The sequence below is a fragment of the Tiliqua scincoides genome, chromosome 1, assembly GCF_035046505.1.
Source record: "Tiliqua scincoides isolate rTilSci1 chromosome 1, rTilSci1.hap2, whole genome shotgun sequence".
In the NCBI taxonomy this organism is placed as follows: Eukaryota; Metazoa; Chordata; class Lepidosauria; order Squamata; family Scincidae; genus Tiliqua; species Tiliqua scincoides.
This window is the reverse complement of record NC_089821.1, coordinates 95,815,735-95,837,105: the sequence shown is the minus strand read 5'-3', so window position 1 is coordinate 95,837,105 and position 21,371 is coordinate 95,815,735. Positions and strand designations below refer to the sequence as shown.

The window sequence follows — 21,371 nt, the reverse complement described above, 5'->3', positions numbered from 1 at the left end:
TTGGTAAAGCAATTTAAAAAAAAAACATGGTTGAGCCCCTCTGGACCTAATAGCAACACAAGCAAACACCTGCCTCCAATCCTGGTGGGCAGGAAATGACATAAGCCTTCCTTCATTCCTGAAGCCTAACTCAGTCAAGTATAATTTTTCCTGTGACATTTTCTTTCACCAATGTAGTCACAGAAGCTATAAGCGCTAGCAGAAGACTGGGGTGGGGGAGACATAATCCTTTCCATCTGGCAATTTTTCTGCTAAAATATTCCCCAAAACCCTTCACACAAACATGAGTTTCTTCTGGAAAGCGCAGTTTGGAGCAGGGATGCCTTTTCTGCCTCCTAAAAATCAATCATTGCACAGTGAATGCCCAACATCTAATGAATGTCAAGACTCGCATGCAAGTACTGAGAATTCCAGACCAATTCTGTGCATGTCTGAACACCAGGGAACACTGACACCCATCAAAATGTGTCTGTCAGAACTGATCCCAGTTTGTCCAAAAAGGACAAAAGGAGGAACACACATCTGTTTTAGGACACTCACAAAATTCATCTGGGACTGTTGGCATTGACATGCAAATGTCAACACTCACTAAATTGTGGAGAACAAACAAATACACGAAACAGAGGCTGTGTTAAGTGGGAATGCTAAATGTTCAGGTGTCTTCTGTAGCAAACACTCCACTTTTCATAGAAAGGCCTGCCTCATTTGGACATTTACAAGCACTAATAACAGATGGCATTTCTTAGCAATTTTTCACTACCACTGTGATCTCATGAAGTAATTCTAAAGTTTAGAGTTCAGAGTTTAGAGTTTATAAAGCCTCTGTTTAACAGTATTAGAAGATAGGATCTAGGCATTCTCCTAACAGCTTCAAATCCTTAAAGTTATTCATAGGGGGAAAACTCTTCCATTTTAAAAACCTGGTATTGCCTCCACAATGCCTCTCTTCTAGCAGGCACAATAGAATATAAGACATATATTATTTTTTTGTAAAACTATCGTCTCAAACTTTTAAAGATGGTAATAGATCAGTACCTCTTAACGCTGCCATGTCTTCCAAAAGTTAGTCTGCCTTGAAATTGCCACTGCTAAGAATTGTAGTGTCAGGATACTGATTAATGAAGCATTCAGTAAGGATAGCATTTGATAATTTTTTTCAACAACCCTCCTGACTAAATCTTCTTGACCAGCTAATATCCATTCTATCACTGCCAACAAGACAGCAATCAGTGATGCCTGCTCCTTCTTACCTGCTAATCCTGAGTTGAACACTACTGTAGGTGAAGCTGTTCCTGGAAGAGGAGGAGCTGATGGGGGAGGTGGGGGTGGGACCGGGGGAGCTGGGACCGGATCTGCAGCTGGACCAGGAAGAGGAGGTGGTGGAGGTGGCGGAGGAGGAGGTGGTGGTGGAGGTGGTGGAGGAGGCATTGGTGCTATCACTGGATCATTTTGCACTGCAAAATAGAATGGCAAAGGCATTTAAAAATATCTACCAAGACATGGAAGTGTTCCCTGCAAACACACAAAAAAGTTTTTCTGGACTACAGGATTGTGAAAGCCACTGATATCAGCATGGTAAACATGACGAGGGGAATTAACATGATGAGCTCTGCTATGTATCTTGTTCACAGAGAGAAAAGGCTGCCAAACAGATGTTCTTTTAACCAGCTTCCTCATGGCTGGTGTACTGTGAGAATGGACCTCATCATAAGCTGGCGAGCTTTGCATTAGCTTTCTTTCCTCTTCCTCCACTTGGCTGATAATGGAAAGGGAGAGGGTGCACTTGTGCAGCTGGGTAAGCATGACAGCAGATGAATGAAGAAGTTGATATTCTGGTGTGTGCATTTAGGAGTCAATTTTTCTGAAAGCAAGACTAAGGGAGCAGGATGTGGAACTGTGCTTTTAACTAAATTCATGTTAACTGACTGTGGTTGGGAGAATTTCTTCTGTCCCTATGGCATTTGCTAGCTTCATGACATGTGCATATACTGCTACATTCTGTTGGAAGTTCTGGCTCCCAGTGTTATTTTTCATTGGTCACTTATAGCCCCTTGAATGTCATAGCTCACTGCAGTACCACCAGAAGAAATTACATTCAAGATTATCTTAAACCTGTAGTGTGTAGACTCAAACCCATAAATTAAATACACATACCATGACTCAAAAAGAGTTGCCAGGAGTAAAACTGATGGATCCTGTGTCTAATTCACAGGCCTACAAAATTGAGGGTCAGAAAAGTTTTTCCCAAACTTTATGGTGGTTTGATATGAATTTGGGGTGCTGATTCAAAAAATGGCATCCGTTTTACCCTATCACGTCTAGTTTTGGAGATATACTATAGCCTCATTAGTGAATGACTCAAGCAGCTTCCTCATGCAACCAGATGCAACCAGAGCACAGTTCCAGTCATATTCGGCCAAGTGGGCCAGAGGCTTTCAAGGAGACAAGAGGATGGCCATGGGCCGGATTGAGGCTGGCCACGGGCCACATGTGGCCCCTGGGCCGGGGTTTGGAGACCCATGGACTAGAGCACCACCATGAAAGGGGGAGGCATCTGGTGTACCCCTTCAGATACTAGTGGATTGTGTCCCAGTCCTGCTCAGGTTCTTAGCAATTGTGCTAAAATAGCTTTCAATAGTACCATGCTTCAAGGTAATTTTTTTCTGCTCTCTCTAATAAGACTATTTGGCTACAGTGAACAGTACAGGGAGAGTGTAACGGGGCTGGGAGTGGGTGGCGGTGGACGGTGGGATGGGTGGCCAGGGTCGTGGGTGGGGACAGGATGACATTGGGTTTCCCAGTCTGATTCATTCATTCATTCAGGTTGTGGCACGAAAAAGGTTGAAGACCACTGGCTTAGCTGAAGAGAATGGAAAGTGGGAATAGGGTTTGGTAAGTTGTTCAGGATAAGGATGTGTGTGTTTGTTTTGCTTATGTACATAGTTGGAATAGAGAAGAAAATGAGACAATCATGCAATCCAAGGCAAGTTAATCAACAAACCAGCCTTTAAGGTGTTTTGTAGAAGGTAGGCCTTGTTGTTTTCAGGGAATTTACTTACAAGTGAATACATTGTAAAGGCAGTGGTAACTCTTTCAGTGGGACTTTAATGCATGCAGTTTTCATCCAGCCTCTCCATGTGTGGTCACAAGGCTTGCATAACAGTTCTTGATGACTATTTGCCTGAGTTCTCACCTGCTTCTGATTCTGCTGCAGAGGCGGGTAATGGGGGTGGTGGAGGTGGCAATGGAACAGACGTTGTAGCGCCAGAAACCGATCCTGCGCACGAGGTAGCTGCAACTTCTGACCCTGGTAGTATTCCAGCAGTCACCCCAACTGGAAGAATGTTGATAACTCCATCTCCTTTCTTCTGAATTTTAATGGACCCCTGCTTCTCCAGCTCTTGGATCTTTTTCTCCAGTGTCGACTGTCGTTGAATGGCTTCCTCTTTTTCTTTGACCATTTTTCTCAGTGTGTGAACCTGTGTGTTGGCATCTTTATAAATTTCCTGCAAAACAGCCCCACAGGCAAAGAGTTCATTTGCATTCAAAGGACAACAAAGCACACAGATTGGAGAAAGAATATGAGGCAGGATTTTTGGCTATGCTCTCTCACTGTCTAGAAATGTGTTTTGATGCTCGCATATTTCTTCTTTTCCAGATGCTTTGCTTGTCACTTCCTGCATCTTAACTGTACACTCACTATAAGAAGATATATAAGGGATTTCAATTATGGCCACCAAGGAGGCCTTATGTCGGGGTCCACAGCAGTGATATTCCTTGCTAGAGAGAGAAGGAAGGGCTATATTCATCCCAAGTACACAGAACAAATTGTATGACACACCAGTTCAATTAAGTCCATGGTAATCTCTTTCAGGTGTCCTAACAAGACTGCCTGATGTATAATGGAAGTTATCTACTACTCCTAAGTTTTCAAGGAAATAATGAATCATTTTGCAAGGAAGGGGAAGCCCTTCCTTGCTAGGTTTAAGAGAAATGGCACTGCTAGCAACTTAGAGCATCAGTGTATTGTCTGGATTGTATTTCCTTAAATAGACCATGTGTGGATCGAGGGAAGAGTAAATGCAGAACATACATTATTATTAAAAATATTTATATACAGGTGCAGCCTATTTATCCACGGATTTTTTATCTGTGGATTTGTCTCAACGGGGGAACTGAAAGTCACACACACCTTTGCCTCCTTTGCCCTGCACTGCCCTGCTCCATTTCCAGGCAGCCCAAAACACTGCAAAAAGGCTCTGCCTTCCCCAGGCAGGGAAATAGCCCTTGAGCCCTGGAAGAGGTTCCCCTTGCAAAGGAACAGTAACACTCCTGGAGCCCCTGAGCCAGCAAAGAGGCTGAAGAGGGGAAAGGGGGGGGGCGAAAATCTCTGTAGCCAGAACACATGCAGCAAGGTGGAGCTCTCTCTCTCTCTCTCTCTCTCTCTCTCTCTCTCTCTCACTTACTCACTCACTCACTCACACAGGGGCAGGTGTGGTAGCAACAGAGGGGATTGCTTTAAAAAAACCCAGGGAGTGTTTGCCAAATCCCCCCCATTGAGATGGTGCAGGCAAACACCAACACAAGCAACGCCCCCCCCCAATGGTGCAGGCTATCACGGACACAAGCAAGCCTTCCCACCAAGCAAAGCATGAGATTTAGCCTATAATCATCTCCACACTTTCCTAGGAGTAAGCCCCATTGACTACAATGGGGCTTACTTCTGAGTAGAAACGCATAGGGCTGGACTCTTAAAAGATCTGCATCCCATGTGAAAGAAGCCCAGCAGCTAGCAAACGGGAGGGCTGTGTGCGGAGGGGATTGATAACAGCTGCCTTAGTTTCCTTCCATCCGGAAGTGTCAGGCTGCAGTGTATTTGTGTAACTCTATGGAATTTAGTACAACACGTTTTTTGTTAATCGCGCCGAGTCATGGAACGGAACTAATGCGGATAAACAGGCTCCACCTGTACTGCTTTTTGATATAAATATTCATAAAGCAGTTCAATAAATAGGAGACTGAGGGCCCAATCCTATCCACCTTTCCTGTGCTGATACAGCCATAATGCAACCCCAAGATAAGGGATCAAAATTCCCTTACCTTGAGGAGGCCTCTATGACTGCCTCCCTACTGCAGGATGCACTGCATGCCCCGTTGGTACAGCTGCATCAGCGCTGGAAATTTGGATAGGATTGGGCCCTGAGGCTGAGCTCCAAAGAGCCCCTTGTGTATCTGAATGTATCTGTGCACCTGAACAGAATGCCCGGAATGCCCTGCAGATCCTCAACACGCAGCATTAAAAGTTCCTGGTTCACAGAGGACAGCTTATCATTAAGTGCAGAGAGCTACAGTTAGAGATTCACAGAAGCCATGTGGCATGAACTTCATGTGACCCTTCTAATTTCAGCTTAAATCTATAAAAAGATACAATGACATAATTACATATTCCACACATTAGCAGCTGTCAAATGAAAGGCAGAATTATTTGCAGAAAAGCAAAGGGCCAGTTTGTGCACACTGAAATTAATTACATAGCTCTAGCAGCCTGTCAGTAAATTGGCCTATAGTCAATTGTGGTTTTAAAAAGGTGGATATAGTTCAATATGTCAATAAGTTTGACATATTTGTGAGCAACCATGGCTGACCATCTGGAGAGTGCTTTAAACAACATAAGGTGCTGTCAATGCACTTACCCGAACAACATCCAGTTCTTTGTTTCTCTGCATGAGTTGTTTTTCCAGTTCCACAATCTTTGCCATAGCTTCATTCTCTGTGTCTTGAAGTTTCTCTGATAACTGTACATTGAGGGGGGGGAAAGGGTGATCTAGTGAAGACTTCATAATGATTAAAAAATTTAAAAAGGCCAAAAATTGAAATACGTACAAAATCTTGGCTGTGTATTGACACTGCACTGAAATCCAACAGAATTGTAACAAATTATCATTGGATAATACAGTATAAATGTTTGGAAAAATGACTAGGGATTTTAGAAAAGGAATACTGAAGAGGAGACACTCTCGCTTGATGGGGATAGATGGGGATCGCTTCAGGTAAGAGTGATTTTGGGGGCACAAGAAGTAGGGATAAGAGCCTGGGGTGGCAGTAATTCTATTACTTATGAGCTCCTGATACTCATCACTTGTTAGTTCAGGGCAGAAGTGTCAAGTAAAACACCCATGGGCCTTATCAAGTTTTTTAGGCAGTCCACAGTGTCATCTGTGCAATCCCTACCAGTTTCCACACAAATTTCTTGAATCACTTTGAGTGTTAGGATGTTGATGTGCTTACTAGACCAATCCTTTGCATGCTTATGGTTGGCAACCTTCAGTCTTGAAAGACTATGGTATAAGCCTACAGCACCAGGTATTCCCAGGCGGTCTCCCATATCCAAGTACTAACCAGGCCTGACCCTTACCCTGCACATCCCTGATCTTGTCTGATCTTGGAAGCTAAGCAGGGTCAGGCCTGGTTAGTACTTGGATAGGAGACCGCTTGGGAATACCTGGTGCTGTAGGCTTATACCATAGTCTTTCGAGACTGAAGGTTGCCAACCACGCATGCTTATTCAGGACGTTTATTCCTACTGTGTTCAGTGGAATTTATTGCTATGTAAGTGTATGATCGCAGCCTAAATGACTGATGGCCCAATCCTGTTGGATACCTACAGCAGCAGAACTCCCTGTCCACCACCATAAGTGTGTAGCAACATTGCAAATGGTGTGCCACTGCTGTGCTCTTCGGGTCTGCTGGTGCAAACAGCCAGAGGACCCAAGCAAGTGGCTCCGGCTCCTGGACACTGCATTGGAGCAGGTAAGATGGCAGAAGGGGCCATTTAGGAAGAGGAGTGGGACAAATAGGCAGCGTTTCAAGAGCAGGAGGACGTGGATCCTGGCACTGGCAGCACACGCCAGGATGCTACCTCCATTATCACAGTCAGACATGCCCCCGACTCTCCTCAGCAAAACACACCTATTTATGGCCAGGTGGCCTACAGCGTAGTAAGTAAATATATAGTACTTACCTCCCCCAGGCCATCTGCACAGGTTCCTCCCCCCCCCCCCACAAATGCCTGCAGTGTGTGCTCTGTCGGCAGAACATGGTGGGGGATAGCACTGGGCTTTTTACTCACTCATGGTTGCTATTGCAGGTCACAGTGATGCATTATGAATTTAAACATAATTGTTCTCGCATTTGTGCTGCAAATGTTTAAAAAACGGTAACTTGCCAAAGTTTTAGGAATTAATTCTGTTCTTTACAGTTTTCAGGTATAATTGAGGTGGATTGACATTTTAGTGCCGAGCGTGACTGGAACTGAAATTCCGAAGTAAAGAATTGTGAGTTTGACCCATAAAAAACTGCTAGATAATAACTTCTGACTCTAACCTACTTGGAGTTTGACTTGATTCTTGCTTTGGCCTAAGGACCCAGGTCAACCTGCCTTTCACACAAAATATCCCCATTTCTGTCATTTCTATCTGCAGTTAAACATTTCAAGGAGCAAGGCTCAAGAACACCACTAACTGCCAACTCGAGGCGACAGTGCTGGTCATTGTAGGCTGACAGCCCAGTCCTGAGCTGCCCGGAGCTGCAGGACACAGTGGCTCCACGGAGGGCTCCCACCGTATCCAGTGCCTCCTGCACTACCACGGGAGGCTCCTTGGCAGAAGGGGACGTTCATCCCCTTCCCCTAAGGCAGGGGTGCCCAAACCCCGGCCCTGGGGCCACTTGCGGCCCTCGAGGACTCTCAATGCGGCCCTCAGGGAGCCCCCAGTCTCAAATGAGCCTCTGGCCCTCCAGAGATTTGTTGGAGCCCCCACTGGCCTGATGCAGCTGCTCTTAACATGAGGGCAACTGTTTGACCTCTTGTGAGCTGTGGGATGAGGGCTCCTGCCACTGCTTGCAGTTTCACATCTGTGATGCAGCAGAGGCAGCAAAGGAAAGGCCAGCCTTGCTTTGTGCAAGGCCTTTTATAGGCCTTGAGCTATTGCAAGACCTTCATTCATTCATATACGTTCATCTTTAATATATTCATTTATGTAAACTTATGTAAATTTATTCAAATTTAAAATGTAAATTAATTCTATTTTTCCCCTGGCCCCCGACACAGTTGCAGAGAGATGATGTGGCCCTCCTGCCAAAAACTTTGGATACCCCTGCCCTAAGGGAAGTAGCCCCACAATGGGGCTACTCACTTTAGCAGTGACTGTTTGGTCGCCGCTAAAGTAAAGGCGCTCGTGTACGGCGAGCAGCCCTGCCCGAGCGCCTTGGATCCTGCGGAGCTCGGCTCTGCGGATCTGCCTCTCCCCCGCCCCCGACCACGCCTCCCCCACGCCCCTGACCATGCCCCATCTCCCATTCTGCAGCCTGGCAGTCCTGGAGACCGCCAAGTCACGGAACTCAGGTGCCCACCATGCGCTGGCTCAGCACCAGCCGGAGCTGGGTTAGCTCCAGCGGGAGCCCAGCAGAAAGCACCCCAAATGAGCCTTACGGCACGTTTGCAAATGTGGTCCGCACCGCGGAGGCCTGGACCACAGGATCGGTCGGGCTCTCAGCCGGTTAGGCAGCTTCATACGCTCTTCATTTGAGGACTAGATTTATACTATATTTTGGCAGCAGCAGGGACAGGATTCTGATTACAAAACAGTTCACTCTATGAACACATTCTCTTTTATTTTGCCAGAGATTGTGAACATCTAAGTTATGCCCTAAAACAGGGGTGTCCAAAGTTTTTGGCAGGAGGGCCACATCATCTCTCTGACACTGTGTTGGGGGCCGGGGGGGGGAGAATTAATGTACATTTAAAATTTGAATAAATTTACATAAGTTTATATAAATGACTATATTAAAGATGAACTTACATATACGAATGAAGGTCTTGCAATAGCTCAAGGCCTATAAAAGGCCTTGCACAAAGCAAGGCTGGCCTTTCCTTTGCTACTGCTATTGCATCACAGACGTGAAACAGCAAGCAGTGGAGGGAGCCCTCATCCCACAGCTCAAGCAAGAGGTCAAACAGTTGCCCTCATGTTAAGAGCAGCTGCATCGGGCCAGTGGGGGCTCCAACAACTCTCCGGAGGGCCAGAGGCTCATTGGAGACTGGGGGCTCCCTAAGAGCCGCATTGAGAGGCCTTGTAGGCTGCAAGTGGCCCCAGGGCCAGGGTTTGGGCATCCCTGCCCTAAAATAACTCACACCTGCAGTGAGGAAAAACCTGGGATTTACAGATTAAATCATTTTATTGCTTTAGAAAACTAAACATAAGTACTGCGTGATGGTGAATAAGTGCGGCTAAGTTCTTTTTACTGAGTCAGGCACAATACTCCCAAAGCCTTTATCTCTAGAAGGCTAAGAAACAAGGAGGTAGCTTAAGTGCAAACATCTTCTCCCCATCTATCCCATTCCAACAAAATCCCTGGAGCTGATAAATTTTTAAATGCAAAAGCCAAGCTTTCTCAGTCTGGTTCTGCTTTGCAATCACTTACTGTATACCTTAGGAGCCATGCAGATTTTTAAATGTACTTTTTCGGCATGAAACATCGATTTGCTATATTTGTTTGTTCTATATGTCCATGGAATTTGCAATTTATATGTAAATTAGTTTTCTCTAGCCTATACCAGACTTCTTGATTAAACTACTCTACCAAGTGAGTCCATATGGAATTGAAATTCAGTTGAAATTAAATACTCCAGAATTATTTGAGTCAGTAATATAAAACAAACAAACAAAAAGCCCACATTAGCACAGCAGGAGATGGGAGCACCAGATACATATGGCATGAACAGGAAACTGTATACATCACAGCTATGATTCTAGCGCCCCAATTCTATCTAATACCTTCCCCTGGTCAATACAGCCATGCCACAGGAGAGCTGCATCCTGGGGGGGGGGCAGGGCGGAGAGGAGTCCTCAAAGTAAGGGAACATTTGTTTCCTTGATTCAGTGCAAGCTTCCACTGCCCCAGTGGGACCTGCCCCAGTAATTTTGCTGGCGCAAGTCCAAGTGAACCCGTTAGGTCGATTGAGGACAGGAAGGGGGATAGGATAGCAGTGGAGCTGATGCCTCTGATATCTGCCCCCTTCCTGCACTTGACACACCCTCACCCCTGCCCTCGTCATAACCCATCTCCGGGCTCACTGTTTGCAACAGCAGCCAGGTTGTGCTCTACAGTGCATCATATTTTGCAGTGGCCATGAAATATGTTATGCTGCTGGAACACGTTCCAGGGATGCAGCAGGACTTATAGGACTGGACTGTAAATCGGCCCCAAAGTTAATTCCTTGTTCTGAGTCCTGAGTAACTACAAGTCAAGACAGCAATCAAAAAAACTTTGCTTAGCAAAAATCACCACAAACCTCTAGAGCAGGGGTGGCCAAACTGCAGCTCGTGAGCCACATGCAGCTCTGATGTATAATGTGTGGCTCGTGAAATACGCTGGACAAGTTCCTTCTTGTATCACAATTAATATAAAAAGTAAATATAAAAATTTCAAGCTTTATAATTATTTACCAGGTATAAACTGATAGTCCACAGGATTAAAACACAAGTTCAGTGTTCATGGTGAGTAAATATATCTAAGAATTTGAATGCTTCTTAAATATTGTGGCTTTCAAACATCTGACGTTTACTGTATGTGGCTCTCAAGCAACTTTGCCCACGCCTGTTCTAGAGCAAATTTCACTATCTCTTCGCTGTATAGTGCGAGCATAAGAATCCTGCTGAATCAGACCATTTAACCCAACATTTTCAACAACGCCCAGCTGTATGCTTTCAGGAAACTCACCAGGAGGACATGTAAGCAACAGCCAGCCTCTTGCATCTGTTACACAACATAGAATACTTTTCCAAATATATGTCCATTTTGAGCATGGATAAAAGCAATTCCTGAGTTCAGGTTCAAGGAGATCATTGTCCAGCATATCTTTCAAACTAACTGTGGACTTCTATGCACCCACTGCTTAAACATCTTGCGCTTTGACAAGAGTTCTCCTTCTCTAGATCTAGAAGACTCATCAATTGTGCTTGGCGGATATTTTAAGCAAAGTTGTCTAAGGCTACAATCCGATCTTCACTTTCCTGGGAGTAAGTCCCATTGAACACAACAGGACTTACTTCTGAGTAGACCTGCATAGGCGTGTGACTTTTGTCTCCACCAAGATAAGCCAGTCACGTCATTGCAGACTGAATGAAAAATATTTTTCAAACAGATTATCCAAGGACATTAGCTTTCCCTCCGCATTTCAGTATTCTCTCTCATCAAAACAGCAATTAAAAAGCAGACAAATAAAACAACTTTACTGGCACCAATGGAATCAACACAGAGGAAGTATATTTGAAACCACAGCCCAATGCATCAGTCTAGCTGTACTTTTGGGGCACAGCCATCTGCAGCAATGACACGGAAGTTGAACTAACTTAAAAAATAAAAATTAACTTCAGCTCCCACCTGCACAGTTTAAAGCAACAGTGTATATACTAACATGAGATATATTTTCTTCCAGCTCTTCCACCCTTTCCAATGCAGCATTCTTGGTCTCGGCATCTTCAAGCAAAGCTCCCACATCGAACACATTGTCCAGATAAGCTTGAATCTGCACCTGCAGCTTGTCACTCTCTGTGTGCTTCAGTTTCTGGAAAAGCCCAAAGGAAAAAAGAATTCACCAGAATGCTTAGGTTTGGCACCAAGACATACGTTGCTGAAACCCTTAATTTCTTTTCTAAACATTGCTGAACAAATGATTCATTTTAAACTAAGAAGCTTTCCCAAAAGATTGAAAAAAAATAAAAAATAAAAAGGATATTGGCAGATATTTTTCACATCCCATAATGCAGTCAAGGTCATGAAGACCCCTGGATTCCCTGGTTCAGTTGAAAGAACTTTGGAAGACTTTCAAAGAAGATAATGCCTAGTAGTGTCTAGTGCTGGAAATGCCTAGTGCACGTCTTAATTCATCTCCATTAGCAGGGAGGGGGCACAGAGAGTGGTAGTAAGATCTAGTCATTTCTGGTGTGGCTCTACCACATTTGGAACATCCCTCAATTTTTAGAAAACATTTTTAGGACGTTCCTGTTTAGGATGCCCATTAAGTATCAGGATTGATAAATACAGGAGGTTTTATTGTACTATTTATTTAGCCTTGGTCTGCCTGCCTATCTTTTATAAATGTTTACTGTATTGATGGTTATTTGATATGCGTGGCACAGCGAGTCAGACAGGGCTAGTTAGGTAGGATATAAAGAATTCAAAAGATATAAATATTTCTAAAGGAAGCTTTACATCTTCCTGAGCCCATCTGAAGCTGAGCCAAGTAGTGAAATTCTTGTCCCGCTCTTTCTTTACAGTCAGAAGAAGGGCCACAGCAAAGTGGTAGAGCACATCCTCTGAACGTAGATGCCAGCTTCAAGTTCTGCAATCTCCAGTTAATGGGTCAGGTAGCAAGTGATTAGGAGGATCAATGCTTGAGACTCTGGAAACTGCTGCCAGTCAAGAGTAGACAGTACGGAGCTAGACAGACAAGTGGTCTGACTTAGAATAAAGTAGCTTCAAATGTCCGTACAACGTAGCTAGCTGCTATATGCTCTTCTAACATTCACCAATGCTGCAGAGTGCCAATGCACAATCCATTACTTTTCACGTGCTTTTGGGGTGAGGGTTAGCTCTCTGGGCTCTTAAAAGTACAGTATGGTCCTGCTTGATCTTATGTCATTTATCACAGCTACTCTTGAGGAAGCTGAATCAGTTTTTTAACTCTCAACTTAAAGAGCTTAGTATAACTCTTTTTGAGGATTGTATTATAGTGTTTCCACATATGAATAATGTTTCTCTGATTGAATTCTCTCTCTCTCTCTCTCTGTGGACACATGCATACACATGTGTATAAAAAAAGAAACAGAGTATATATTTAAGTAAACAACAATCACACTACTGCAGCATCAGGAGGAACGTTATATGAATGATAAATATTCCTGATAAGAGTATATGGAAGTAGCTCTGACGATATTATAGCATGGAACAAGGCCAAAAAGCAGCAAGAGCAGCTAAACTCCTAAGCAACAGAAATTCTGTTTTCATTTTAAAATTCCTAATAATAGATCACCAGGGAAGGGAGAAAAGAAAAACAGGTTAAGATGGAGAAATGGATTACAAAAACATTGCTGTAGTGCGCGCCAGCAAATCCATTTCAGGTATGATAGAAAAACTTCTCTGTATAAAAACAAAATGTGTTCATTTTTATCACAGCTCCCCTGAAGGTAGCAGATAACCATGGAATTGAGTCTTTTTGCTCTAGACTGACACTATATAAAAAGCACACTACAACTGTACTGAAAATTAACTCCTTCATTCAGCAAGAACATTCACATCATCACATGTGTATTTAGTCCTTGTGTTTCCAATAGGTCTTCTAGAACCATTTTTTTTTTAAAGTTACATTTTACAACAACCTATGATTACAAAATGCGGATCTATACGGTCACCAGGGATGAATCTGGTCTCTCTTCACAAGGCTCAGTTTTAGAATAGGATATAGTTAAGACTCAGTAAGGAGTCAGGCCTCCAATTGCTCTATGGAGTACACAGTTCAGCAGTATTAAGTTTGGTGTGTGTGTGTGTGAATCCCAGATGCACTGTTGCATACATAATCCAATCAGCAAGAGCCAGGCTCCCCAACCCTAAGGACCTGCCTTAGCTGCAAGGACACAAACAACAGTTACCAATTACTGGTGCTGCGCTAGTCTTTAAGAAAGGAATGAGCCTACACAGACACTGGGGCACTTGTGCCTGATACTGTGAGCCACTATCTTGGTGCAGTAACTCATAGGATTTAGTCAGATGTCTAATTAATTATTATAACATTTTGTGTTCTGTAACATGCATGCAGTATATTGGTTGAGTATCCCTTATCCAAAGTACTTGCAACTGGAACTGTTTTGGATTTTTTCGGATTTTGAAATAATTGCATAAAAAAAACAAAATATCTTGGAGATGGGATGAGGGCCAAGTCTAAAGGCATGTGAGTCTTGGCCCCGTGTGAGGCATCATCCTACGTATCCAAGGATCTTTCAACTAGAGACACATGAGAATGAACACAAGGCCTTAGGCAGCCAAAGAAGCAACTGGCATTTGGCGCGTATGATCTGCACGTGTGCTGTCTGTCCCCTACATGGGTGAAGCCCCCAGCTAGCTATCACCCCCTGGAAGGCCCCCCACACCAAACCCACCTGCTTGGCTCTATGCCACCTTCTGAATCGCAGCCATCCGGCATGGCCAGTTTCCTCAGCCCAGCTGACTGGCACAGGTCACATGAGGTCACATGTTGGCACTCAAAAAAACTCTTTTTCTTCTTATAAACCCTTTGCTTGTAGCACTTGAGGGTGGCAGCAGCTTCAACAGTGCCTGAAGTGCTGATAATGTTCCCAAAGACCAGCTTCCATTCCTCCAAGAATGCACCAGAAAATTACCTCACACATTGTGAACAGGAGCCAGCTGCTGGGAATGGTATCTGTGCTTTAAGCACTGCTGAAGCCGCTGCTGACCTCAGACATGGTGAGGAAAGGATGGAGAAAAAAGTACCACTGCAGCCACTCACCCCATATCTTGTGCAACTCCACCTGCAGCAGAACTGCTGCTGCAAACATATATTGGATATAAGTGAATTGTTCAGATCCTCTTTTACTGTGGGACTATCCGGTTTGGCATAAAGGCCAGAGTCACAAGACCACTCTGTATGTAGCTGGACATTTTCTCCCCTGTCTGGATTACATGCTGTGCTCAATGAACAGTTGATCTGAATCATTCATCACTGGAAAGACAAATCCCATCTTCGCAGATTTCAGGTCAACCCAACTGAGGGAGATTTGCTGCACTGAGCAGAATCACAGAATCAAGTGTTGTGAAAAACAATTCAGATGCCTTGCTCTGAATTCATCACATGCAGTCATCCATGTGTAGACAGGTAATATGAGTTTCAAATCCACATTCTTTGCAGACATGTAGTCTTAATTATCTTAACCACAGCAATGGATCCCTTGGCTTCTCTTGGAGAGACAACCTCTTTGAAAATCCAATCTCATTGTCAACACCAGGGACAAAAATCAAGCAAAGGGTACAGGTAGGGGAAGAAAGACAGGGAATGTCCTAAGTCAGCAATGTTCTCATTACAACAGAGTGGGACATTTCAAGTGAACATCTGAAATTACTACTTCTTCATGACTGCAGTTTCTCACTTACACCCATGTCATCATCTGTTTATTCCATCTCTACAGTTGTGGTTAGAATACTGCTGCCAAGAAGGCAGTCATGTATTATGATTCCTGTGACTGAACCATAGGGGCACAGAATGACTAAAGCCTTCAGAAGGCTGCACAGCTGCACAGCAGCATGTCACTCTGCTTACTCAACAGTATCAGCAGAAAGGAAAAGAGAGAAAGAGTTAGCTGCCAGAATTCCTGAAATGGATCCAGCTGTCTTAGCAGCCGAGGTCAGTGCAGCGGAGGCGTACATAGTAGAAGCATTTTGTTGGAGCAAAGGTCACTGTACCAGGAGTATGAGTAGCATGTGGTTTCATTCACTTCTCTTGGCACAGTAACTGGGTGGCCACTTTGTACAAAGTGCAAAGTAAGAGGGGTATTTTTTTCCCTCTTCCAAGTTTGTGGCTTGCTTGCAGCCAAGGACTGTAGCATCAAAAGTTCAAGCATCAAAAGACCCCTGCTAATTGGGTAAGAGGCACTTTTTCAAGTAGGTGCTCCTTTTTTTAGCAAGGGGAGAGTAACTGGCCCACCTCATCCCAGCACTGTCTGTTCTAGTGGCTGTCTGCTGGTATTCCTTGGCATCTTTTTAGATTGTGAGCCCTTTTGGGACAGGGAGCCATTTAGTTATTTGATTTTTCTCTGTAAACCGCTTTGTGAACGTTCAGTTGAAAAGCGGTATATAAATACTGTTAATTAATTAATTAAAATTCACCAAATGAAAAAAGCATAAATGAAATGTACCAGGGATAAGTGGTCACCAGAGGCCTGCTAGAGAGCTAGGTGCATTTTGAAGAGGACCTGGCTTGGGCAGTAAGGAAAGGTGTTCATACAAGGAGTCCCTATGGTTGATTTTAATAGCTAGACGAGAGCTCCTATGTAGTTTGTACAGCCCTGGCTTCCCTTGAAGCAATGACATTCCTAAGGAAAGGCTGAAACAAAACCCCTGATGTGAGCAGATCGCCTGAAAGAAGCAATAGGTATCTGGCAAAATAAAAAATGCATTTCCACGTAAGTAGAGACAAACTAAGGAAAGAGAGCTGGCAGGTGTTCCCTTTTTAGAAGTGAAAATCTTCTAACTCAGATCTTTTTTGGAGACAGGTGTGAATTGTATGCATTATGTTTGGCTGGATTGTTTTCATAATATGGTTTTGTTTTAGCATGGCCAATACTTGGCAAATGTTTAAAAATGTAAAGTAAGAGCTCTCCATGGCTCTCATCGACACAGAAGGTGGTGATTGATTCTCTGCATGATCCGTCATAAGTACAAAAATACACTCAAAGGTCACATCGAGCATCATGCTTGGTTGGCAAGCGTGAGTCAAAGTAGGCTGTACTTACATCCAGATATTCATCCAGGCCGAGCTTTGTAAATTCATACTGGAGGTGAACTCTGAAATTCATGTCTTCTACTGAGTGAACCACTATGTTGATGAACTGCATACACGCCACCTAAACAAGAATGGTCACAAAACAAAAACACATAAGTAGCCCCGATTTTGCACAGAAACAAATTCGCCATGTATCAGCTGTCTTATACAGTCTAAAACTGCCTACCTATCAAACTCTATCAACTTGGGATCCTGCCCTCTGTCTCAAAGTGATAGACTATGCCAAAGAAGACAGTGTAGCACATGCAGTCATGAGGCCTTTTCAGGAATTATGTGCTATTGGTAGTTACAGATAAAGCATATTGCGCTTACCAAAATAAGAACAGTGTGTCCAAGTAAGAAGTAGGACAAGGTGAGGAGAGTTGTCAGGGGAACCTTTAACACGTCTTGATGCCCATTCTTATGTCCGGTTTTTGTGTACATCATCACCAGGACTGTGATTCAATAAGCATACCAAATACATGCCAAATGTGATACTGGGTGCAAAATCAAGCATCGCCAAAAAACCACGGGATCTGGCTTAAGAATTATTCAGTGGATGAACAAAGAAATTAGCAAGCAAAAAGCACAGCTCTGAGGAAGAACACCCCAAAGATGTCCTCTACTTCATGGACATAACTGTGGAGAGGCCACAGCTCGTTACAGAGCACTTGCTTTGTATACAGAATCTTCCAGGTTTGATCTCTGACAACCCCAGGTAAAGGTAAAGGTTGAGGGATTAGGTGATTAGAATAGCTCTTTGTCTGAGTCTCTGGATTGTCAGTCAGAGTAAACAATATTGGGCTGAAGAGACCTACAATTTGACTCAATGTAAGTCAACATTACAAGAAAGTGCAGTGGTTCTGGTGTTGGACTTAGACCTGCCAGACCAGATTCCAATCCCCACTTAGACCGGAAGTTTCCTGGGTTACCTTAGGCCAGTCCCTCTCAGTCTCACCTACCTCACTGGGTTGTTGTGAGAAGAAAAGGAGGGAAGGAACCATGCACACCACCCTAAGCTCCTTGGAGCTTCCTTGAAACTTCCTCGGAGGAAGGGCAGTATAAAAATGTGATGGAGGAGGAGGAGGAGCCAACATGTCTCCAGGGGCTCCTGAGAGACAGACTGTTTTCCCCCCAAAAAATGCAGGTCTGAAGAGGATCTGAAGATCTTTATCAGGAGAGATAAAGATCTTTCCACGGTGCAGGTACCTGAGATTTTGAAAGCCCAACTGAGGGGTGGGGGCTCGGAAACCTAATCGTCAGGGACAGTATTGAGGGAGGTGCAGTGTCTGCAATCAAGCTGCTGGCTCCGTGCTAAGATATCATATAGAAGAAAAAGCATGAAGCGTAAAGTTTAAGTTGGAAATTTAAGATAAGTATGTGTTAATATTGTCCCCAGCTTTGATTGACTGATTTGGCTAAAAGCCCTGGATACACTGGAGGTGTTAATTAGAAACTTTTTAAGGATGTTGAAAGTGCTTTTTATCTTTGTAGTGGAATAAACTGGTCGTGGATTATAACTATAAATATAATTTGGTGTGTGGACTAAAATCCAGAATTACTTCTGGACATAATTTTTATTAGACTTGAAAGAGTTTTATCTTCTTGAGACTGTTTCTTTTGTTTTGTTTTTCTCCATTAACCAAACTGTTATCTGTAAGAAAAATTCGAAGAATGCCTGACCAAAAAAACATGTGGTGGAAGTAAGGAGAATAATATACTGCGGACATCTTGTGGATTAGAGAGAAATTGCAAGATAGAGCTTCCAGATATTTGGATTCAAATGATCCTGACAAATATGAAAAAATTGCTCACAATGAGAAAACAGCAGTTGAGTTGGTCCTTGCTGATTCAAGCCAGTTTAAAGACTCTATTTCAACAGATAGATGTGTGCAAGGAGCAATTGGAAGATGTGAAGAAACAAGCAGAAGATAAACAGAAGGAGAAAGCGGAAAAGATGATGGTGAGGGATGAAATCATCATCAGAAGAGTGGATACAGAAATTAGAAGAGTGGAAAATCAACAGGATCCAGAGGGGACGCTTATGGAGATTAACACAGAAAAGATGGACAGAGTAACATGGGTGCACAAAATTTGTTGGAACAAGAAGAAAACATATCCCAGTTAATTGGAAGAATGAACATACCTTATACAAGAAAGTGTAGGCTTATTAGATTCTGTTATGGAGATAAATTATTAAAGATATTACAGGAGAAAAAATGGAAAGAAAGAAAGAAAAAGAAACCAGAGGGTTAACCTGAGGGTTAAAGAAAATTAGAGGATTTTATCTAGTTAATAACTGGTTTAAATTTACTTAAAAACAAATACATATGAAATTGATATATATGAATTAGAATGAATTAGACAAAATAGCTGGAAATGTTAGCATGTGGATGAATTGTTTTATAGGTGGTTATTATGTTAAAGAAAAAAAATGTAATCAGATTGGAGAATTAGACTGGAGAATGGTAAAGAACATATTACAAGAGATCGTTGGTTTTATTATAATTTGGAAATTAGATTATTATTATTTGATATTAATGAGTAAATTAGTTGAGATGATAAAAAGTGAATATTTAGAAAATATATTATAAGGAAAAATCTATCATATTTTATATAAGAAATACATAAATGAGTAGAAGAGTTAGAAGTAGATGGAAGAATTGTTTTATATGTTGTTAGAATTTGGTAATTAGATTATTTTGTTTTAATATTAATGAGTAATTGAAGTAAGTTTGTTTGATAGTAAGTGAATATTTAGAAAATATAGTATAGGGCATTAGGGAAAATTTAGTATATATTATATAAATAAATGGATAAACTAATAAGAGGTAGAAGTAGATGAGTAGTAGATTAGGAGATATAGTATGATTAATGAGTAATGGTCTATGGTATTTAGCACTCCTAAATGTATGTTATATGTTTGTATGTCTGTGTGTGTTAATTAAAAATAAATAAATAAAAATGTGATGAAATATGTTCATAGGAGAATAAAGCTGAGAATGTATCCAAAGATGGTAGAATAGTTTCAGATCTTTCTATAAATGAGGTTGATCCTTTTCTTAGCAAGTTGAATATGTAGACCTTTAAAGTTTCCATCCTCAAAGCCTCAATTTCTCCCTATGACCCCCAGCTATAGTTCTATGGCTCTGAAAGCATATGGACAGAAACCAGCAGAGCTAGAAAAATTGAGTTGGACTGAATGAATGGTTGCTACAATGGGGACAAATCCTCATTTCCACACTAACCAAGCACATATTTAAGGAACATGAGCTCTAGTTTACTGAAGCAAAATATCTGGGTTATTTTAAATCAGCACTCCAGTCTCTGGCATGGTCATCATAATCCTATCTGAAATGCTTTTTCAAATCCTCTATGTCAGGATGCTAGCCTTTAGGAAAAAAAACCTTTCCGTACTTCTGTCCAGGTTTCTTGACAAGTTAAAGTTCAGTGTTCAAAAGGAACCATTTTGTTTTTGTCCTCCTGCAATTATTCATATTTCAGAAAGCATCACAGAGCTTTAGACAGACCCTTTTCCAGACATCTTGACCAATGTTGTTTCTGTTTTGCTAATTAGCAACCGGCGAATATTAAAACCCCAAATGGTTCCATGATGCAGGTAGCTCAGTACCTCATTATGCAAAGCCTCTGTTTTACTCTTGCATGGCTCAGCTCCAAGCCCAAACCTTCTGAAGATGTGTGTCTATGTCACACATTGATAACAGCATGTGGGTCAAGTTAAAACCAGATGGCAGCAAAAGCGTTTGATTTCTCAAACCATGCATCATTCATTCTCAGTTGTTTCTTCAACGTAAGTATGATATTTTAATCACTAAGGGGGAGGAAGTGGTACAAACACCCTGAGGATGTACATTTTATTGGTAATAATCCCCAGTTACTGAGGTCCTTATTTCCAGATGTATGGTGTGCAAAGCAGATCTTGACAATCACTTTTAAAAATGAACACCTGCTAAAATTCTGATATTTTGCAGAAGTGATGCACTTGACACCATCCTAAGGAGTATCAAGATTTATTCTCCAGTCTTGCTGATGGATCCTGGAATAAATTACAGCTAGGACTAATTTAGCTGCTCAGATGTCACTGCCCCCAGCTACCCAACTAGTCCTGAAAAGGGAGGCTAGAAGTTTCTTATAGACTGGTAAACAATTTTTGCCCAGAACAACGAAACTGCATCTTCTGTTTTCCTGAACCAATTTTGACTGCTCATTGTGGAGAATATATTTCTGATGGTACCACTTGCTCTCATCAACCTTTCCCTGGCTTCTGCTGCCTACTCTCAAGTTTTGTTCCCTGTCTTGCCTCTAAGCTTGATTTCTGTCTAGCTGAGATGCTCTTGGATTTGATCCTGCATAGCTGTCTATCCTGAATCTGACCTTCTCTTCTTCCCAGTTCCACTCTAGGTGTTGCCATGTGAATACTCTAAGGGTGCAATCCTAACCCCTTATGTCAGCACTTTCCAGCACTGACATAAGGGCAATGCAGCTCTGAGGTAAGGGAACAAACATTCCCTTACTTTGAGTAGGCCTCCGTGAGTGACACTCAACTGCAGGATGCAGCACATGACCCATTGGCACCACCATGCCAGTGCTGGAAAGCACTGACATAAGGGGTTAGGATTGCGCCCTAAGATAGGTTTCTCAGAAGCTTGTATGCCATCTGAACTTGTTGGTATTATTCCTAACAAAGAGTGATAAGTGGCAGGTTAGCAGGCCACAAGTTGTTGGCTTCTCTCTCTTC

At 42.7% G+C, this 21,371-nt stretch overlaps 1 protein-coding gene across 7 annotated transcripts in view; it reads right to left on the bottom strand.

Moving 5' to 3' along the window:
- FMNL2 (formin like 2) overlaps positions 1-21,371 on the bottom strand; it is a 215,902-nt gene that overhangs the window by 25,785 nt on the left and 168,746 nt on the right. For all 7 annotated transcript variants that reach the window (XM_066611970.1, XM_066611966.1, XM_066611972.1 and 4 more), the window contains exons 11-15: positions 16,584-16,694; positions 11,477-11,626; positions 5,694-5,795; positions 3,194-3,506; positions 1,251-1,454 (exon numbers count right to left, since the gene is read on the bottom strand). In XM_066611970.1, coding sequence (XP_066468067.1) covers positions 1,251-1,454; positions 3,194-3,506; positions 5,694-5,795; positions 11,477-11,626; positions 16,584-16,694 — 880 coding nt within the window. The remainder of the gene's footprint in view (positions 1-1,250; positions 1,455-3,193; positions 3,507-5,693; positions 5,796-11,476; positions 11,627-16,583; positions 16,695-21,371) is intronic.